At 44.6% G+C, this 18,523-nt stretch overlaps 1 protein-coding gene across 2 annotated transcripts in view; it reads right to left on the bottom strand.

The window, feature by feature from the left end:
- Nucleotides 1-17,765, bottom strand: part of ADAM12 (ADAM metallopeptidase domain 12) — a 182,026-nt gene extending 164,261 nt beyond the window's left edge. For both annotated transcript variants that reach the window (XM_017809137.1, XM_017809136.1), the window contains exons 1-2: nt 17,560-17,765; nt 378-511 (exon numbers count right to left, since the gene is read on the bottom strand). In XM_017809137.1, the coding sequence (XP_017664626.1) occupies nt 378-511; nt 17,560-17,707 (282 nt within the window). In that variant the 5' untranslated portion in view covers nt 17,708-17,765. The remainder of the gene's footprint in view (nt 1-377; nt 512-17,559) is intronic.
- Nucleotides 17,766-18,523: the final 758 nt, after the last annotated feature.

Genomic DNA, 18,523 nt, shown 5'->3' on the forward strand with positions numbered 1-18,523 from the left:
AGACTCTATTTACTCAAACAAACGTGTTTGTTGTGTTTGCCCCTCAATTTTGGGGCTGTTTTGCTCTTTCATGATATAATCTCAAGCAATGAAATTATTATCATTTCACTTTAAGCTTCCACTTCTGCCATAAGAAAGAAGAATGTCCCCTGCAGGAAAAAGCTATTAATTTTAACCAAACACCTTATCCATTTCTTAAATTAGATAAGTAACAATTTTAGATATACAGCAAAAATATAAAAACCACTCTATAACCTATATGATCAACCTATATGATAAGATCAATCTATGATGAAGAAAGTGCATTTAATTCCCCCCAAAAGCCTTTAAGTTGTTACATACCTTAGAATAAAATAGTAGGCAAAATGAAGACTAACCTTTGAATAAATGTCATTTACTGGTCTCCACTGTTCTCCATTCAAAAGGAAGGGAATTGTTATCTCATAATCTTTTGACTGGTCCTTTGACATCTGCTCTCTTGAGGACTCCAATTTGCTGTCCACATTCTCACCTAAGGAGAGAGAGAAGCACTTCAGGTTAGTCACAAAGAGCATCTGACAACCTGAACCTTGTTATTTAAGGGACCTGGCAGCACATTTGAAAAGGAAATAATTCAGGAAAGAATTAAACATTAAAACACTGTGGGGTCATGCTGTCAGCATCAAAACCTACACAAATTTTGAAGAGAGCTGGGCTTCAGGGAGAGAAGTTGGAGGTTGATTAGATGGTGTCCTTCTGTGGCAGCAGAGGGCTAAGACTGTACATAAGGAGTAAAGATACCAGGGCACAAAGAGAAAAAGATCAAAGTACACATTCTCATTAGTGGGGGAAAAAAAAGCCTGGAAGTGAATATAAACTCTCATTGAAATAACACTCTACTCCTACACAGACAGATGACTTCAACTCATCCTACCAGGTCAAAAAGCTATTTGCATGCAACATTTATCAAGGGTTTTCCCCCTCCCTAAACACACTAATGTCAATGTACCTGTCAAAGCAGAGCCTTAAAACCAGTATCACAGTACAAGAGCTGGAAAAGGTATTGAGAATAAATCTTAAAGGGAAGATAGGGATGGCTTCCAGGTGCCATGGGACAGTCCAAACACTGGCAGGGTTTGCCACACTCTTGACTGACCATCACACTGGCCCCTCTGGTGCACTTGGATGAGGATGAGACCTGAGTCTTCACAGCTGCTCTAGAAATGTGTTCATCCTGCACTAAGGTGGAGAAAGGCCAGTGTTACCCCTCCTCCTCCTTTCCCCATCCCCTTTGAGCTACAAGGTACAGAGGAAAGATGACAGGGCAGAGTTTTGGCAGCTAAATCATGTCCAGGGCTGAACCAGGTATGGCAGAGAGAGGAGAGCTGTAGGGTCAGACCTGCCCACACGGCCCAGTGCTCAGTGCTGCCATCCCAGCCACCTGACCCACCCTCTGTGCTCACCTAACACACTCTGAGGATCAAGAGTTGTATTTTGAGCAGAATTACCTCAACTAAATAACTGCTAGAACTAGCTTAAAAACATCTGTGCAGTCCTTACAGTGAAGCCAACGTGAGAGGAAGGCAAGTTGGGTATTTCCTGATATGCTTTCAAAAATATGGCACTTTGCCTAAAACCAAAAAAAAAACCAAAAAACTACCAAGATAAAAAGATAAAGAATATTGGAGAGAGGAAAGTTGCTTGTCATACATGGCTGTTGCACCCCCTCAGAACAGCCCAAGCCCAAGTGACAGGGGTCTGGGAGGAAGGACACAGCGCTAGTCCTTGGAAGGGATGGTCCAAACCTGGCCCATGATTGGGTTCACCCCCATGGAGGCATTTGAGATACCATCTCTTCTGCCAAAGAGGGTCTAGACAGAACCTGAAACCCTTTATTCTCATTATCAGGCATGAAGTTCCCTGCACAGAACAGAAATTTATGAAGCTTATCTCAGCGAAATGAGAAAAGTTTGGCTCTAGCCCCGATCTCCCTTTTTCTTGGCTCACTAGAGCAGACTCAACTATAGGAATTAAATGACTCAGGCCCTTCTATTATTTTGTAGGATTTGCATTCTAAAAGCTTCATGAGATCTAAATTTTAAGAAGCCCTACAGGGATCCTTATCCTCCCATGTTTGCGTGGCTTCCACGTAGTCTGAGCCCATGAGGCTGCAGTGAGATACCAGGAAGCATCAAAGTCTTTCTGCTACTCCTACATGTGCAAGTTGCCTTTTTTATTAATTCTGCAAAGCATTAACTTCACAGCATCACCCAAAACTGAAGAAAAGGGGAGGGATCAGCATTTGTGCACAGATGTGTTATTCCCTAAATAGGCAGCACAGTCCAAAAGTGCAACAGCTATAAAAATATCACGGGATAAGGGAAGAAAATCCACACAAAGTGTGGTTCAATTTTGCCACTCCTCCTTCTCTTCCATCCCGATAAAGGGATGCTTGTGGTGCATAACAAAGGAAGGTTACAATAAGCAAATTTAATCTTACACACATGGTTATTTATCTGCATGCTGAAAACATGCATTGTGCAGAAGTGTTGATAGTCTGGAGACAGACATCAAGACAGGTTTATGGGCAGCAGTTATATCTTTATTGGAAAAGATAATTTATTTGGGGGAAACAAAGCAGACAAGCTTTAGGGCTCGCAAACTCCTCTGAAGCCACAGCATTTATAAAACACAAGATCAATTTCTGTCTAGTTGCTTTCCTTCAACCAGATATTTGGCTGCTTATCTGAATGTTTTTATTTAAATTATTGGGTGTGATAAAAATCACAGCTTCCTGCGGAAGGCAGAGGAAGCACTGCAGCCCAGTCCTGGGCCTCATTCTGGAGAGCAGTTGGGCACAGGCTTAAAGTTATGCACTTGCTTAACTCCCAGCTGCCCTCAGTGTGATATATGCACAGGGTGGTTTCTTTTGTAAATCAAATAACAATGTTTTGCTAAGGTAAGTTGATTATGTTCGTGGGCTACGAGTATTTCTGAAAGGTTACAAAATGAAGAGAACTGTTTAATTGATAAATAAACTCTAGATCGGGCTTTAAATACAAAAGTACAGAGCAGGTAAAAAGGTAAAATTTTTAAATAGGATTCTGCAGCCTGATTGCAAAGCTTCAGTGAACACAGCCCAGAAAATAAGGGATCACAGCCAACAAAGAGTGACCCACACTTATCCATGAGTGGAAAAGGTCTGACAGGCCACTGAGCCTAACCAAACAGCGGGACACAGACATGGGTAGAGGAAGATTCTAAATCAGGAGGAAAAAATATCAAAAAAAACAACCAGAAGAAAGACAGGCCAAAAAAAAAATAGACATAGAAGTTGAAGTGTGCAGAAAACTTTGAAAAAATGGGACAAAAATGGGTAGGTACAAAGGGGGGATAGCTGCTGGCAACCTCAGAGAACCTTCAGCGTGCACAGCCCTCACCTCAGACAAGGCCGGAAACGCCAAAGAATTTATCCCAGGGAGGGATGTTTTACCCAATCTCTCACACAGTGGCTGAACAAAACTCAGTTCTTCTATTGATTTTGGGCCACCCGTCCCTGAATGTAAGCCCAGCCCTCCCAGGGAGCACCCAAGGGGCACCAGGAGAGGAGCACGATGGGATGGGAGAGGACACCTGTGCTAAGGAAGGGTTTCCATCACCTCCATCACATCCCCTGAGCTCCCAGGGCTGCAGTTCCTCATGCACACAGACATGCCAGTATTTCCTCTCTGCCACTTCCATCTCCCTTCCCCATTTTCATTAGGATTTCTTTGAAGCTGGAACCATTAGAGTTGTTTGTGTTACATTAATAATGAGGCCTCTTCTCCATGGGGACTCTTGATACTACAGCAGCATAAATAGTGCAATAATTGAAATCAGAGAATTGAAATTTCGGTAACGTGTCATGAGAGGAGAAGAAAAACCAGGCCATCTGCAGTACCAGAAAATTTTATTAGACCCAGGTTTCCTATCTTTTGTGTCACATGTACCTACTTACTCACCTACTTATTTTCCATTTCAGTGAAATTCTGTCCAGTCCTCCCTGACTCAGGCTCGTCTCCCCCTTTTTCACATGAAAACCTTCACAGTTGTGTCTATCTGTTTTCTATTTTCAGCCTGCACTGAAGGTAACTCTTTTGATCCACAAGCAGCCCACAAGCTGATGCAGCGTCCTTTATTCTTTTTTTTTCCCCCACTAATATAAAAGCTACTTTGTACAAATAGCGAGATAAGAAGTTGTTACCTGTCAGTGACTTTTTGCGGGGCTTAAATATTTTTCATCTCTCATGTACTTCTACAACTTTTCTTCTTTGCACGGTATCATACAAGGACTTATTGGCAAAGAAGTTAAAGAACAGTTTTCATCTTTTTGCTTTGTATTTCAGTTCCTCTGAGCTCTGGGCAAAAGAAACTCTGAGCACGTGACATGACATCTCTGCTCACCGGCCTCTGCCTACTGAAGAAGCCCAGACACACTCCAGATTTGCATTTACTTAAAATTAATAAGCTTTTAGTGAGGCAGTGCAATTTATTTGTCCTTATGATAAACAGAGAGGTGAATGCTGCCAATGCTGAGTGGTTCTGGATAAAATGGGATTAAGTGGAAGGAAAAATAGAATGTGTCCCACCAAATGCATGTCCCAACCATCCTGGCAGTGCTGGTTGTGCTCCCCTGGCACAGTGCAGGAGAAGAGTCAGACCTGGGGTGGTTTATAAACACCATCCATCTGTTACCACACAGATTTACAGTAAAGTTAATTATGATGCTGTGCTTCCTTCCCATTGTGGATGTGCACGTTCTGGGAGTCCCATCCACACATCTTGGCCCACACACAATAATATGATTAACGGAATCACAGAATAGTTTGAGATGGAAGGGACATTAAAGCCCATCCACTTCCACCCCCTGCCATGGGCAGGGACAACTTCCACTAGCCCAGGTTGCTCCAAGCCCTGTCCAACCTGACTTTGGACACTTTCAGGGATGGGGAAGCCACAGCTTCTCTGGGCAACCTGTGCCAGGGCCTCACCACCCTCATAGCCAACAATTCTTTCTCAATATCCCATCTAACCCTGCCCTCTGGTAGTGGGAAGCCATTCTCCCTTGTCCTGTCCCTCCATCCCTTGTCCTAAGTCCCTCTCCACCTCTCCTGGAGCCCCTTTAGGCACTGGAAGGGGCTCTAAGGTCTCCCTGAAGCCTTCTCTTCTCCAGGCTGAACAATCCCAACTCTCAGCCTTTCTTCATAGGAGCATCAGTCATGAGGCACTCAAGGACTCTCACATTCCCAGAACCCCAAGAAAGCCCAGCCAGGGCCCCAGTGATGCTGGGGGGTGCCCATCTCTATCCCAACCTGGAACCCTTTCCCCACCACACTGTGCCCAGACACCCCTCATGTCACCCACTGCACTTGCTACTGAGTTATTAAAATAACAGAAGAGGGAGAATAAAAAAGGCTAAATGAAATTGAATTATCCTTGTGTTAACTCTTCTATCATGAATGGGCTCAGAATTGTAAGTCACAGTGTATCAACATTTTTCTGTGCAACAAAACACCAATGCATCGGAATGATCTCAGGATAGAAAAGAAAAATAGCACAGGGCAATCTTTTCAGCAAACCAAGAACAGCCAAGGGCAGTGCTCTGTACTACAGAGCTTTGGCAATACCCTGCAAGTCAGGAAGGATGTACTTTATCCATTTCCTTCCTCATTTTCTTCAGCTTCCTCAGCTTAGTTAATGGGATCCATGACCTGGATGGGTCATTCCTGGCTATGGAGGAAGGGATTTACACATGGCTGCTCCCAGCACTCCCTCAACCATTGGCCATTGGTTTTGTGGTACTGAGCCATCCCCACAGGCTCTGCTCCCAGACAGCTTCCCCTGTGACTTGGGATACCTCGGCTCTGCTCTCTGCCCCCAGCCCCAAAAAGCTATGCAGGAATCTCAACAGAGCCACCACTGCCAACAGTGATGCCCATCAGTTGGCAAAGAGCTTTATCCCCCCCATCAGTCACTTTTCTCTCATTTGGGATGATTCTTCTACCACTTCCAGACTCAAAATAGAGCTTTTTAATCTCAAATTACCAAGCTTACACCCTGAGAGAGGAGGACCGAGTATTGCTCTTCAAAATGGAGGTGAACTTAGGATATTTAAGAAGGAGGTGAAACAGGGTAAGAAGAGCAGTCTATCCACCAGCACATCACTAACCAACCAGGCAAGGGAAAGTTTCTACCAAGGTTCAGTAAAAAAATATATTAGGATTAATCCCAGTATTTTCACCAGCAGCCTTATTCAGTGTGCACAGGTGTCCTCAAACCCAGTGCTCCAAGTTAGGACATAATATCTGCACAGAGAAGGACAGGAATATTACAAGAGAATCCAATAACTTGCAGGCTGGAGCAAAGGGTTGAAACCAAGCAGTAGAGGATGGAGGGTTGTACCCTTAGGGACCATTAAGTTTCCTGCTCTTACCATTAATCTTCAAAGGCAAGTGACACCAGAATGACCCACACATGCTCTTCAGCAAAACATCGATAACGCTGCATCAAAAGAGGTACATCAGGGAATATCAGATATCCAAGTTACTCCTGGGATTTGGCAATAGCAGCACATGTGGAATGTTGTGGGCATTTCTCCTCACCTGCATTCACAGAAGATTAACTGAGCCTGGAGCTGGTGGATTGGAAAGGCTGCCAGGGCAAGCAAGGAAGTGGAAAGACTGAATTTCAAGAAGGGAACTAAAATAATTACTTTATATAATCTAAAAAACCAAAGATGACAGGATCCATGATTGTCCTTTAGCTTTCTATACCGCTTGGTATTTGTCTTGCCAGTACTGATACATTTATAGGTGACAAGAGTATAAACTACCCATACATAAAGCAAGATAGGATTCCAATATAGAACTTCTGAGCACAGAGGATCACATCCAGCTCTTGTGCATCAAAGAAAAAAAAAAATTCAAAATCTACTTGCTTTAAATGGAAATTGTTAACATTAAGGCTCAGACTATATCATGCCAAAAAAAAAGAAAAAGTGTCAACTATCCAACTATGTGGCCAAGGCGTGGGGATGTGTGATTCCAGTCCTCTATTTCACTCCATCTTCCAGCAAAAGCCTAAACATCACCCAAGTTAAACATTATCCAGGCACAGGTCTTGCTGAAACCACCTCCTAGAATGGTACCCGTTCTGTCTGAGACAGGAAAAATAAATTGGTGCTTAATAAAATCATGGAATCACAGAATGGTTTGGGTTGGAAGGGACCTTAAAGACCATCTAGTCCAATCCCTGCCATGGGCAGAGACACCTTCCACTAGCCCAGGTTGCTCCAAGATCCGTCCAACCTGGCCTTGGACACTTCCAGGGATGGGGCAGCCACACCTTGTCTAGGCATTAATATAACAAAAATGTAAACAAAAAAAAATTTATATCTGATAATAAATGTGAAAATGCTGCAAAATAAACTGTACAAGATTTCTAGTACATAATGGTTAAAGAAAGGAAGCCCAATAACTTTCATAGGGTCAACTAAGCAATAGCTTGAATTTTACACTAATCAGCAGTTGAGAACAGACACCCTCTCAAAAGAAAGGACAAAATCAGAAACTCCACCACATTGATAAGGTGCTCCCATTATCCCACTTACAGCACTTATGCAGCTTTATAAAAGGCAGCACATAACATGCCAGGCTCTGCCCTCCTCTACGTATGTAAGCACAAAAGCCTGGGCTTTTATGCATAAAGTAGAAATCTTATCTTTTGAAGTAAAATTTTTATTAGTTTAAAATCCTAAATTATTTTTCCAGCTGAACTTTGCTCACCTAAGCAGTGCATTGAGTCTCTTTACAAAATCTGGTAGAATTAGTCCTTTCATGGTCTGCCTGCAAAATAACTATTTTTAAAAAAAAGGAAAGAAAGGCAAACCACCTAACTAAACACAAAGTTTTACTTGTTTTCTCCTTTCTCCCCACATTCCCAAACCTAAGAGCTCCAGCATTTAAGCACAAGTAACTTTTGGAAAGCAACTAATCCCATGGATCTTCTTGAGCTTGAATCTCCTCTTTTCCTTCACGTGGCAAAATTACTACTCGCGTACAAAAAGTCTTAAAACATGAAAACTCAGCAAAAGGTCTCTGATGAGCCTGAGGAGAGGCAGCAGCAGGACGACTCCATGCATTTCTGAATTTAATTTTCTGTTCTTTTGGCTTCTAATGGAAAAAGATCCTCCCTCCAGCCTGACAGGTCTGTCAATGTTGAAGTGCTCCACGTACGGCTCCGTGACACGTCCACGGATCTTCCGCTCCAAGCAGTTCCATGATCACCAACTGCTCAGATGAGAAACAGGGGTTTGAGGCCCACTGATCCCCATTAACTGAACAGCATTAAAAACACGCTTTTTAATATTTCAGGTTCGTAATTCTGAGAACTATCTCCTGTCATCACTTGTTCTTGCATTGAGTTATTCCCTTCCTAAATCGAGTTCTGCCGATGAAATAATCGGCGACAGGGAACAGCCCTCCCACCCCTCCCCCTTGAAATCCCATAAACTCCATGGAATAAGTCATGTGTTCAACATTTTAACAGGGACATGGGAGGGAAAGCTTCAGTTTGAAGGTAACTTGCTGTTCTCCACCAAATTCTCCGTGGTCGGTGTCACTGTGCGCCCAGCTGAACAAACTAACGACACATATCAGGGAGAAAATAGAGAGGGAGGGGAAAAAAAGACAAACTAAAATGCTCATTGTGGAACATACCCCCTAAGCAGTTGGATCATCTTAATCTTCAAGCTTCTGTAATACAACTGTTGGAAGGCTCTAAGTCTGCGCACAATAAAGTGCTTTATTCAGGGAACCATATGACTCCATCAGTCATTCAAGCACATGTTTGGCACAGATTGAAAGTGAAAAGCATAGCTAAGGCAAATATTTCAAAACTGAACTTGTCTTTCTAACACACATGGTTTATATATTGGTGTAATATCTATATAACTTTTCAGTTCTCATATAGAGTAATGTCATGGCTGAAGTACAAAATGATGTCTGCTGCACCAGGCACCAGAGCTCTTCTCGGCAGCTAACACATGCCAAAAAGCCATTTACCAGAAAATTAAAAGGGAACTATCACACTTGACAGGTCCTCAGAAAAGAAGGAAAAAAAAAAAAAAAGTATGTAAAACCAGCTTTTGTTCCTTCTAATTCCTGAATATTTCTCAAATCAGGATGCTACACCACCCCTTGCTGGAGAGCTGTGCTGCTACAAATCCAGGACAGCCGGTTCCTTCCTCCTTATGAGCCTGAGATCTGTCTCCTCTGTTTGCAGATGAAATATTGCTCATCACAGAGAGTTCCTCCTGCTGATGCAAATGCGATTAGAGCAATCTTGGGAGAGCACAGTGTGATTAAAGCATAAGTAATGTGAGAAGGATTTGGGCTCTCATTATACAAAATACATATTGAAATGCACTCAAGGAAAGAAGCCAGTATATATCTCAATATCCTCCCTGTTCTCAAGAACAAAATGTGACAAGTGGAGTTTTGAGAACAACATTTGCCATTGACTGCAGGAGGGGGCAGGGAGACTGCAGAACATTTCAAATAGCCCAAACCCAGCTTTATTATGTGTATAGAATATATACAGAGACTATATTTGGGAAACAGCTGTCCAGCCTCATTTGTGATGCTGTTATGTTTGACTGAAGAATTACTATTCAGAACCAGTCCAAAGACAGAGTTGTATTTTTTTTTCCTAGAAGAGAACACTTCAAAATATGAGAGAAATAAAGCAGCAGAGCCCTGAACCAAAGGGCATTTCAGCACACCGGGTGATGGGGGGGTAGAGAGAGGTTCCCTCCAAGGCAGAGCTCGGTGCTTGGAGTTCACAAAAGAGAGCAAGTTATAAATGCAAGACTCAAACCCAAAGTAGCTTTGGAAAGTACGTGACACAACAGCTTAGGACAACTTCTGTCCTCTTGCTGCAAAATCCTGTTTTAAGCTGCTGCTTTTCCAAGTCCTGATGCACACCATGTCCGTTTTCCCAGCCATTCCTTCTTGTAAAAACAAGCAGGAAAGGACTAACAATGGATAAAAATCATCAAAGGTTGTTCAGTGCTTTCCCACAGCTATTTCCAGCGTGCCATAGTGAAGGATGCCCCATCTTTGCATCACCTCAACATAGGTGCTACTGGGGCACATCCGCTTTTTCCTAAAGTGCTGCTCCTTCCCCAAATGATCCCAGTCCCACAGATTCTTATTCTGATTATGAACTCAGCCCTCAGTTCCAACGAGGCAGCACCTACCTAAAGCACTTACTGAAGAGGAGAAATAATAACCTCTGCTTTACAAGCACAGGCACAACTAATCCCTAGTGTTCCAATGGCAAAGGCACTACATATATATTCACTTTTCAGCAGTGAGTCCAGATAATTATGTGAAAATCCAGATCCAGCATTCCTCCCCAGCTCCTCCCCTCCAAACCCTCATGAAAGGCTACTTTCACTGAATGAAGTTCAAATCATTCTCCAAAACACAATTTCCTCCTGGTCTTTCAAAAGGTACAGTACAATCCTTCTCTCCAGTGATTTACTGGCCTCCCTCACCGAGTATAAGGAACCCTCAGCACAGCTGAATTGAGGGATGTTCCTCCCTGGATACAATCATCAGTGAAACGCACCACTGAGTGGGAGTTGGAGTTGTGCTCGTCACAGGCACACAAATCATTCATTCAGATTTCTCTGGGAAATCACACTGAAAACACAGCAAATCCAGCTGAAGTGAATTTCTGTATTAATTTAGGTAAGAATGCATGGGAAGTGATTTGTAGTTCTTTCCCAAGCCTAGAAAACGAGCTACTGGGCTGGGGAGTTTACATCCATCAGGAGTTTTTGTTTGTATGGGAATACCTGCTACTCACATTACACAGCAGCAGAAAGAGAAAAATTAACTGCACTTGTACTAACATAAACTGTCACTGAAGTCTCTCTTCTGGTCTTTAGAACATGAATGAAAAGAAAACTTAGAGTTACTTAATGTTCTTGAAGCCACCTATCCTGCTCAGGTTTATGTGTGTGCCCTTACAGCAAGTGTCAGCATAAGCACTGGATCGGTCCATAACTCCTGATTTTCCCACATTCTTTCAGGAGATGAGCTACAGGAGTAATGAACATTTGCTTTTATGGTTTCCTCAGGGCAGGATGCCTTCCCAGGTCACCAACACAGCTTTGCTCATCTTGCCTACACATCCTCTGACGGTGCAAAACAGACCTTAAATGATAGCACAGAACATCAGCATCAGGTTGTACAAAGGATCCATGGAGCTGAGACAATTAATTCCAACTGAGGATCACACACACAGACAAGGAATGTAGACCACACAAGGTAAACTCCTTCTTTCTGATGACTGAAGATTTAAACTAAAAGAGGAGAGACTTAGAGAAGATATTGGGAAGAAATCCTTCCCTGTGAGGGTGGTGAGGCCCTGGCACAGGTTGCCCAGAGAAGCTGTGGCTGCCCCATCCCTGGAAGTGTCCAAGGTCAGGTGGGATGGGGCTTGGAGCAACCTGGGCTAGTGGAAGGTGTCCCTGCCCATGGCAGGGGGTGGAACGAGATGATCTTCAAGGTCCCTTTCAACCCAAACCACTCTGTGATTCTGTGATTTCTTCTGCAATGACCCTGCATTTCCCCTCAGCCACAAGCATTTACCCAAAGTGTCTCTCCAATGGGATGCATGTTCCTCACTTAAGACACGATAGATGAAGAAATAAATCCTACTTCTTTTGGAATGCTTACCTCACACTTTGAAACCTGTGTCAAAATGCAAGAGTGGATTTGAACCTGGACACAGGAGTATGATCTTCAGTTCAGAGAGGAACATGGATAAGAAGGGAGATGCTATTTCTCTCCCTATGCACTGCAGAGGTCACATTTTATTCTCAGCTCTCTGTCCCCACAGTGCCCTCAATGGCAGAAAAGGAATGCAATACAAATTTAAATAATCTGGGCTGAATAGTCCTCCTCAAGTGTTCTAATTGTTGAATTAATAGAGGTCCTTCAGTGAGGAACCATTGCTGCACACAGACAGTGCTGCTGGATGGAAATCCTGGTCATGCTCAGCCCTACACATGATCAGGCCCATATGTTTACTTTCTTAAATGTAGCATTATGATAAAGTCCAGATCTTTTATTTTTTAATGGTTTTTTTACATGACTGTATCAAAACAATCCCATAAATACTTGGATTCAATGAAGTTTATATCCTAATATATTCTTACAAAAGTAAACAGTCACACATGAGGTTTATTTATCTTCCAACTGCTTTCAGAATTAGAACACATTTTAAAAAAAAAAAGCAAGAAAACAGTAAACTTCCACCATTGTCAGAGGAAGGTTTTTCACTTAATGCATATGACATACACTATTAGACTAAACTTCCAGGGACTAACACAGTTCCTCTTAACAAATATTTCAAAATAAACTAATTAAAGATTCTTTTGTGCCAAATTCTGCATCCAGCTTTTTATGCCTGGATGTGTATTATCCAGCATAGCTAACACACCATGAAACATTTCACTTCTTGCCTTATTACATCATATATTTTGGACAAGAAGGAGTTTGTTCTTCTAATGAATGGTTTTAGCATGTTGACCTCGTGAATGGACAATCTCCCGCCCCCAAACTAACCAAATATTTCTCATCCTGACTCCAAGTCATGGAAAGCAGCAAACTCATTTGTATGGGGTGTAAAAAAAAAAAAATCAGTGACACAACCTGAAGTGATTTAACAGAGGATCAACATTTCTGATTAGATGAAGAAGTTCAAATCACTCTCTGAAGCACCAATGCCAGCATGATACTTGATACCCACGTGGCCTCAAACTCTTGCAGGACATTAAAAAGAGGTGGGTCGACATTCTGGAGCAGGGGTCTACTAAGAAACAATCCCTTTTCTCAGTTAGTGGGATCCTTTTATCAAAAAGATACAAAATGAAGACAATTTAAACCCTTAGCTCTGTGCTAGCCAGAAACAAAAGGGATTGACCTTTTGGGCTGCACTGTCCTATCAAGAATCAACTGCAACTCTCTAACAGATCTACTCAAGGTATGGGCTCTTCATGAGTTGAAAGGGACCTCAGAGACCACCCAGTTCCACCCCCTCTGCCACGGGCAGGGACACCTTCCACTAGACCAGGTTGCTCCAAGCCTCCTTCAACCTGTTTTTAATTTAATTTGTTGTAGATTTGCCCTGGGAAGACAGCAGAACCTCAGAGAAGCCTCTGCAGGTGTGATTTGTGGAGAATTCCTACAGAATTGTGGAGATGATGTGCTTTTGTCCTGGGAGAAATTTGAGAAGCTACTAAGCTACTTGAAATGCAAGTAGAATCAGCATGCAACAGGGAGAGCAAGATCTGAGACCAGGTAGAATAAAACACAAGAAGTTGTAGAGGAAGAAAAGCCATGGGAAAAAGGGATTACATAAAAAATATCTCCAACATGAACAGCATGAAGAGTTTGGCATCCTAAGCAGGTTGGGATGCTGTGTGAGACACAGAGCTGGGGAGAGCCTGCTTTGGCAGAGCCTGGTTGTACAACCTAACAGTGCTTCAGACCTATTTCCAAACACCCTAAAAATGTCAGTTCCTGGTTTATAACAACTCTCACAGCAAAAGTCAAGAGAAAACCCACCCAGCTAGTCCAGTTATTCAGACAATGCAGCTCGTGGAGCATCATTCACATGCAACACCACAGCCCTGGAGCACAAATCTGCTGCCCAAAAGGATGTACATGAACACTAACAAAATAAAACAAAGCTCAGCTGGACTCTTTGGACAGTTTGCACAGGCAATGTGAGATCTGTTAGAAACACTAGTGGTAAATCTGTCAGGATGAGGATATGTGAAGTCTGAACAAGGCTGGTGGGGGACCAAATAAGCCTTTTTAAAACAGAATTTCATGATCAGCAGCAGCAAGTGACAACCTTGGTGGAAGTAACAGATACACAGCCCTGATCTGCTACAGTTACTCGTGTCATTAGAGAAGTTCCACTGGGGCAGCCTCTGTGCTGCAAGCAGGACGAAAAGCCACCCAAAACACAGCCTGTCAATCAAGAGACGGAGAGTTTTCCAAAAACTCCAACAAAAGCAAGAGATGAGACACTTGACAAAACCCCAGTGAACAACATGGGAGCTCCCAACGAGCAGCAGTTAATGATGCAAACGTGATTTTAAGAGTGGGCATAATATCCTCTGCTGGTGGATTTTGGCATGGAGCTGTGGAGCCCCATGGACAGTGACAGCTCATGCCAGGCTGTCTGCAGGGGACCTGATAGGGGTAATCATCAGACAAGGAGGTGATTATACACAGACCAGAAATACCTGCCAGGAGCACTGGAACAGTGTGAAAGAAGACAGTGTTTGTAAGTGAGCTCTAAAACACACAGTGAGCTGTAGAAATCGGGTTTAGAGTGAGAGACAAGGCAAGATTTCTTCCCCTGCAGTTGCTTTTCATGATACCCAATGCAGTGGCAATCAGTAACAAAAATAAAATATTTCACAAAACTTTTTTTAGTTGAAGGTAAAGAATTTTGGGCTCCAGTTTTAGGATTTTCATTTTTTCATGCCCGGAGAAGCTGTGGCTGCCCCATCCTTGGAATTGTCCAAGGTCAGCTTGGATGGAGCTTAGAGCAACCTGGGCTAGTGGAAGGTGTCCCTGCCCATGGCAGAGGGGTGGAACAAGATCATAACTTATGGTCCCTTCCAACCCAAACCATTCTGTGATTCTGTCATTCTATGATTCATTTTCCTGCTGTTTTCCCAGCTAGCACCCAATATTTAAAAGAGATCTAAAAGTTGACACACACAAAGAAAATTTTGAATTTATATTTACACACCATCACTTTGTCTGCCATGTAGATCCAGGAAGGCCTTGACCACAAAAAGCTTGTACAGGTGTAGATTTTAAGTCATTTGACTGAGTATGAAAGCTTAGATCTTATTCTACTATATATCCCCCTTCAGAAGGATGACAAAGCTAATTTTGCCTTTTTGGGGCCAGTACTCCACTTGGTTTTCCTTTTTGTCCATGAGGTCCTTCAGCCAGCAACCAAGAATAACACTGAAAACTAGAAGGGCAGTTGTAAACCCATAAAAACTGAAAAGAAAATATACTAAAAGAGAGCAGCAAGGCTACTTTTAAGCTGTCTAACTCATAAGCTGACAATTTCTGTTTAATATTAGAGCTGTTACTCAGGCAGACCCACACTGTGCACATCTCTTGCCACATTTCAAACCCCGTTTTCAAGGCATATCGTAACTCAAATTTGTCTTAATCACTAAGCGCGTGTTTATGTCAAAATTAGGATGTCCTGGCAGCACCTCAGCTCGCTCCCACCATGCCCAGAGGAGTAAAGCCAGCTGAGGTAGAAGTTGCAGAGCTCCAGAACGCCTGGTGAGACTCGTGCCAGCACAGCTAAGAGGACTTTTCGTCACCGGGCAGCTTGGCCGGCGCGGAAACACGCGGCTGCAACTTTCAGCACCTCCCCGACCAAGAAAGCAGCACATGCTCTGGCAAAGCTAAAGCTGTTCTCTACTTCCACAGGAAAAAGTGGAATTAAGGAGGGGATGCTAGCTGAGCACACTGGCTGCAGATGGAAAAGGGCAAGTTATAGATATGTTACAGGAAGAAGAGGAGTAGGGAAGATGTAGCAAAGCAAACCCAAAGTGCAGCTGAGCTGCAAGGGGCATCAAGCACCACCGTGCCCAAGCTTGGACATCCAAAGATGGGCACCATAGACGTAAACAGCTGGCACAAACTTAATACAGGGCTTAATCATCAGTGAAAATGTAATCTTAGAGCTCCAGCTTGATTCCCAAGGAGTCCCAAGCCACAACTTAACAGGATTTCCACCCCCTCTTATGAGTCTTTTCACTTATCTGAGTCTTTTCACTTATCTGTGTGCTAGAGCCAAGTCTCCTGAAGTTTGCCTTCTAATTATTGTAGGACAACTGCTTTGAAGCATCTTATCTCAAATTTTCATGCATGTATAGTTGTTCATCCTCTGTCCCAGTGCACCTCCAAACCATGGAGGGGCCTGTCCAGCCACAGCGGCTCCCACACTCAGAGAAGGGGTATGTGCTGCCTCCACTCAAATCAGCCCACCCTCAATTCATGAAAAGGGAACAGCCACAGGGGACCTATTTCTCCTCATCTACCTGAGGTTTTCTGCAGCCTTTATCCCAAACACACTGACTTGGTGTAAATAGAAGCATTGACAAGGAGAAATTAAGACCCCTCACAAAGACAAAGCAAAGCTGCAACTCCTGTTAACTCATTAACATAAATCCCAGGTGCCTGATAAAACTCATCACCTTGTCCTTCCCACCCTGGGATTTCAATGTGCTAAAATGTCTTCCCGTCTTTCTCTTAGCAAGTCCAGAGCCAAAATCCCAGTGAAAGTCACTGTCAAGACATTTGGAGGCAAGCAAACATTTACAGAGTTTAAAGTTACAATGAAAAAAAAAAAAAAAAAGATCCAGGATGAGTTTGTAGTAACACACAGGGACACACACACCCCTCAGCGCTGTTACATGTATTTACACAGGAGAATCTCCCCTCCTCTCGCATAAAATATGCATTGTCAGCTGCTGCTTAAGGAACAGGAGAGGGCTGGGCCCTCCAGGGATTCCGGAATAAGCCCCAGACTTGCAGAGTGAAGAGACAAGTCACTTTCCTAGGCTTCTCTAACACGGATAGCACAGAGCCCGCGCCCCAACACATCCTCCCCGATCCCTGCCGTGCGCTCCCTTTGAATGGACACAGCGGCGAGAAAACTTTTCCCCAGCCAGGACGCTTTTGCCATCACTATTTGGCTTTTCCATGCAATTTTTCCCGGCTGGAAGCAGAGTCCAAACTCTGACAATACTTGCAGAGCCTGAATTCAGTCCCGGGGGCTGTTTGAAGGGGGACGCGTGGAGGGGGGAGATGGAGGGACAAAACTTCCACCTGGGAGACCCCACAGGGCACCCCCAACACACACCGGGGGTGTCGCCGGGACCACCCCTCCATCCCAGGCGCAGAGACCGGTGGGGCTGGGGGTGCAGGGCTGGGGCCCCGCGGGGTTTGGGATATGCAGCTGGGGTATGGGGGTGCCAGGGTTGGGACCCCGCGGGGCCGGGGGTGCCAGGGATGGGACCACTGGAGGTTTGGGATACACAGCTGGGGTATGGGGGTGCCAGGGATGGGACCCCGCGGGGCTGGGGGCGCAGGGGATGGGACCCGGTGGGGTGGGGGGTACCGGGGGATGTGACCACGCGGGGGTTGCGGGTGCAGGGGCCAGGGACCCGGCGGGGCTGGGAGTGCCGGGGACTCTTCCCGGGAAGAGCTGGGAAGCCGCATAGAGGAGCGGGAATTCCGCGTGTCCCCGGCCGGGACCTCCCTCCCTCCCTCCCTCCAGTCCCGCAGCGCGTCCCGCAGCGCGGCGGGGGGATCACCGCGCCAAAGCCATCCCCGCGCTCCTTATCCCGTTAAAATGGAGCGCGGGGCTGGGAATGCCGTCAGGAGAAGCCTCGCGTGTGCCGGGCTGACTTACCGCGGGCGCGGGGCAATGCCGAGGGCAGGCAGGGCAGGCAGGGCAGGCAGGGCAGGCTGAGCAGCAGCAGCGGCAGCAGCGCGGGGAGCCGGGCCGGGGGCAGCGCACGGGGGGAGCGCGGCTGCTCGGCCTGGAGGCGCTCTGACATCTCAGCCCAGACTGAGGGAGACAAACTTTCATCAGCTGGGGCTGGAGAGCAGCCCCATAATATACAGTTACAGAGAGGAGCGAGCCGGGACTCAGGATGTGAGAGATTTCCTGCATGCAGTTAACTCCAAAACCCCTCCTGCTCCTGCCTCAGCTGCTGATGAGCGGGGCTCGGCTTCTTAGGGGGGAAAGGAAAAAAAAAAAAAGGAAAAAAAGAAAAGGGAAAAAAAAAAGAGGAGTTGGTTTCTTTCCCCCCCCCTCCTTATTTTTGAAGAGGTTTGGGGCGGTTATTGTGATTTTTTTTGTTGTTTTGGCAAGGAGAACCCCGTTGCCCAAGGCTCCTCACCCTGGAACAGCTGAGCCTTGCAGTCAGCGCTGGGGGGCTCCGGGTCCCCCCCCATTCCAGCTTCCAAGGTTTCCCCACTTTTTCTATACACACTCAACCCTGGCTGCCTCCTCTGGAAAGTCATCTGTGTACGTTACAGCTCACGGTTATTTATTGGCTTCATAATTATTTTGGAGTTGTTTCTGGTGTTGTTTCTTATTTTATATTGTGGGGGTTTAAAAAGAAAGAAAAAAAAAACAAAAACAACCAACAACAAACCAAACAACAAAACACACCCACAGAGTTGCCAGATGCATTTTTTAAAATCTTCCTCATTCAAATTATTATTACTGACTGTCTGGGAGAATAACCAAATGCAGATTATCTATTCCTTAACATACCACCAAAACACATGTAATACCCACATGTTGCTGTAGAGCAATAAAAAAAAAAAAACCAACAACAACAACAACCAAAAGCTCTGCCACGCAC

The sequence above is a fragment of the Lepidothrix coronata genome, unplaced genomic scaffold, assembly GCF_001604755.1.
Source record: "Lepidothrix coronata isolate B3197 unplaced genomic scaffold, Lepidothrix_coronata-1.0 Scaffold25, whole genome shotgun sequence".
Classification (NCBI taxonomy): Eukaryota; Metazoa; Chordata; class Aves; order Passeriformes; family Pipridae; genus Lepidothrix; species Lepidothrix coronata.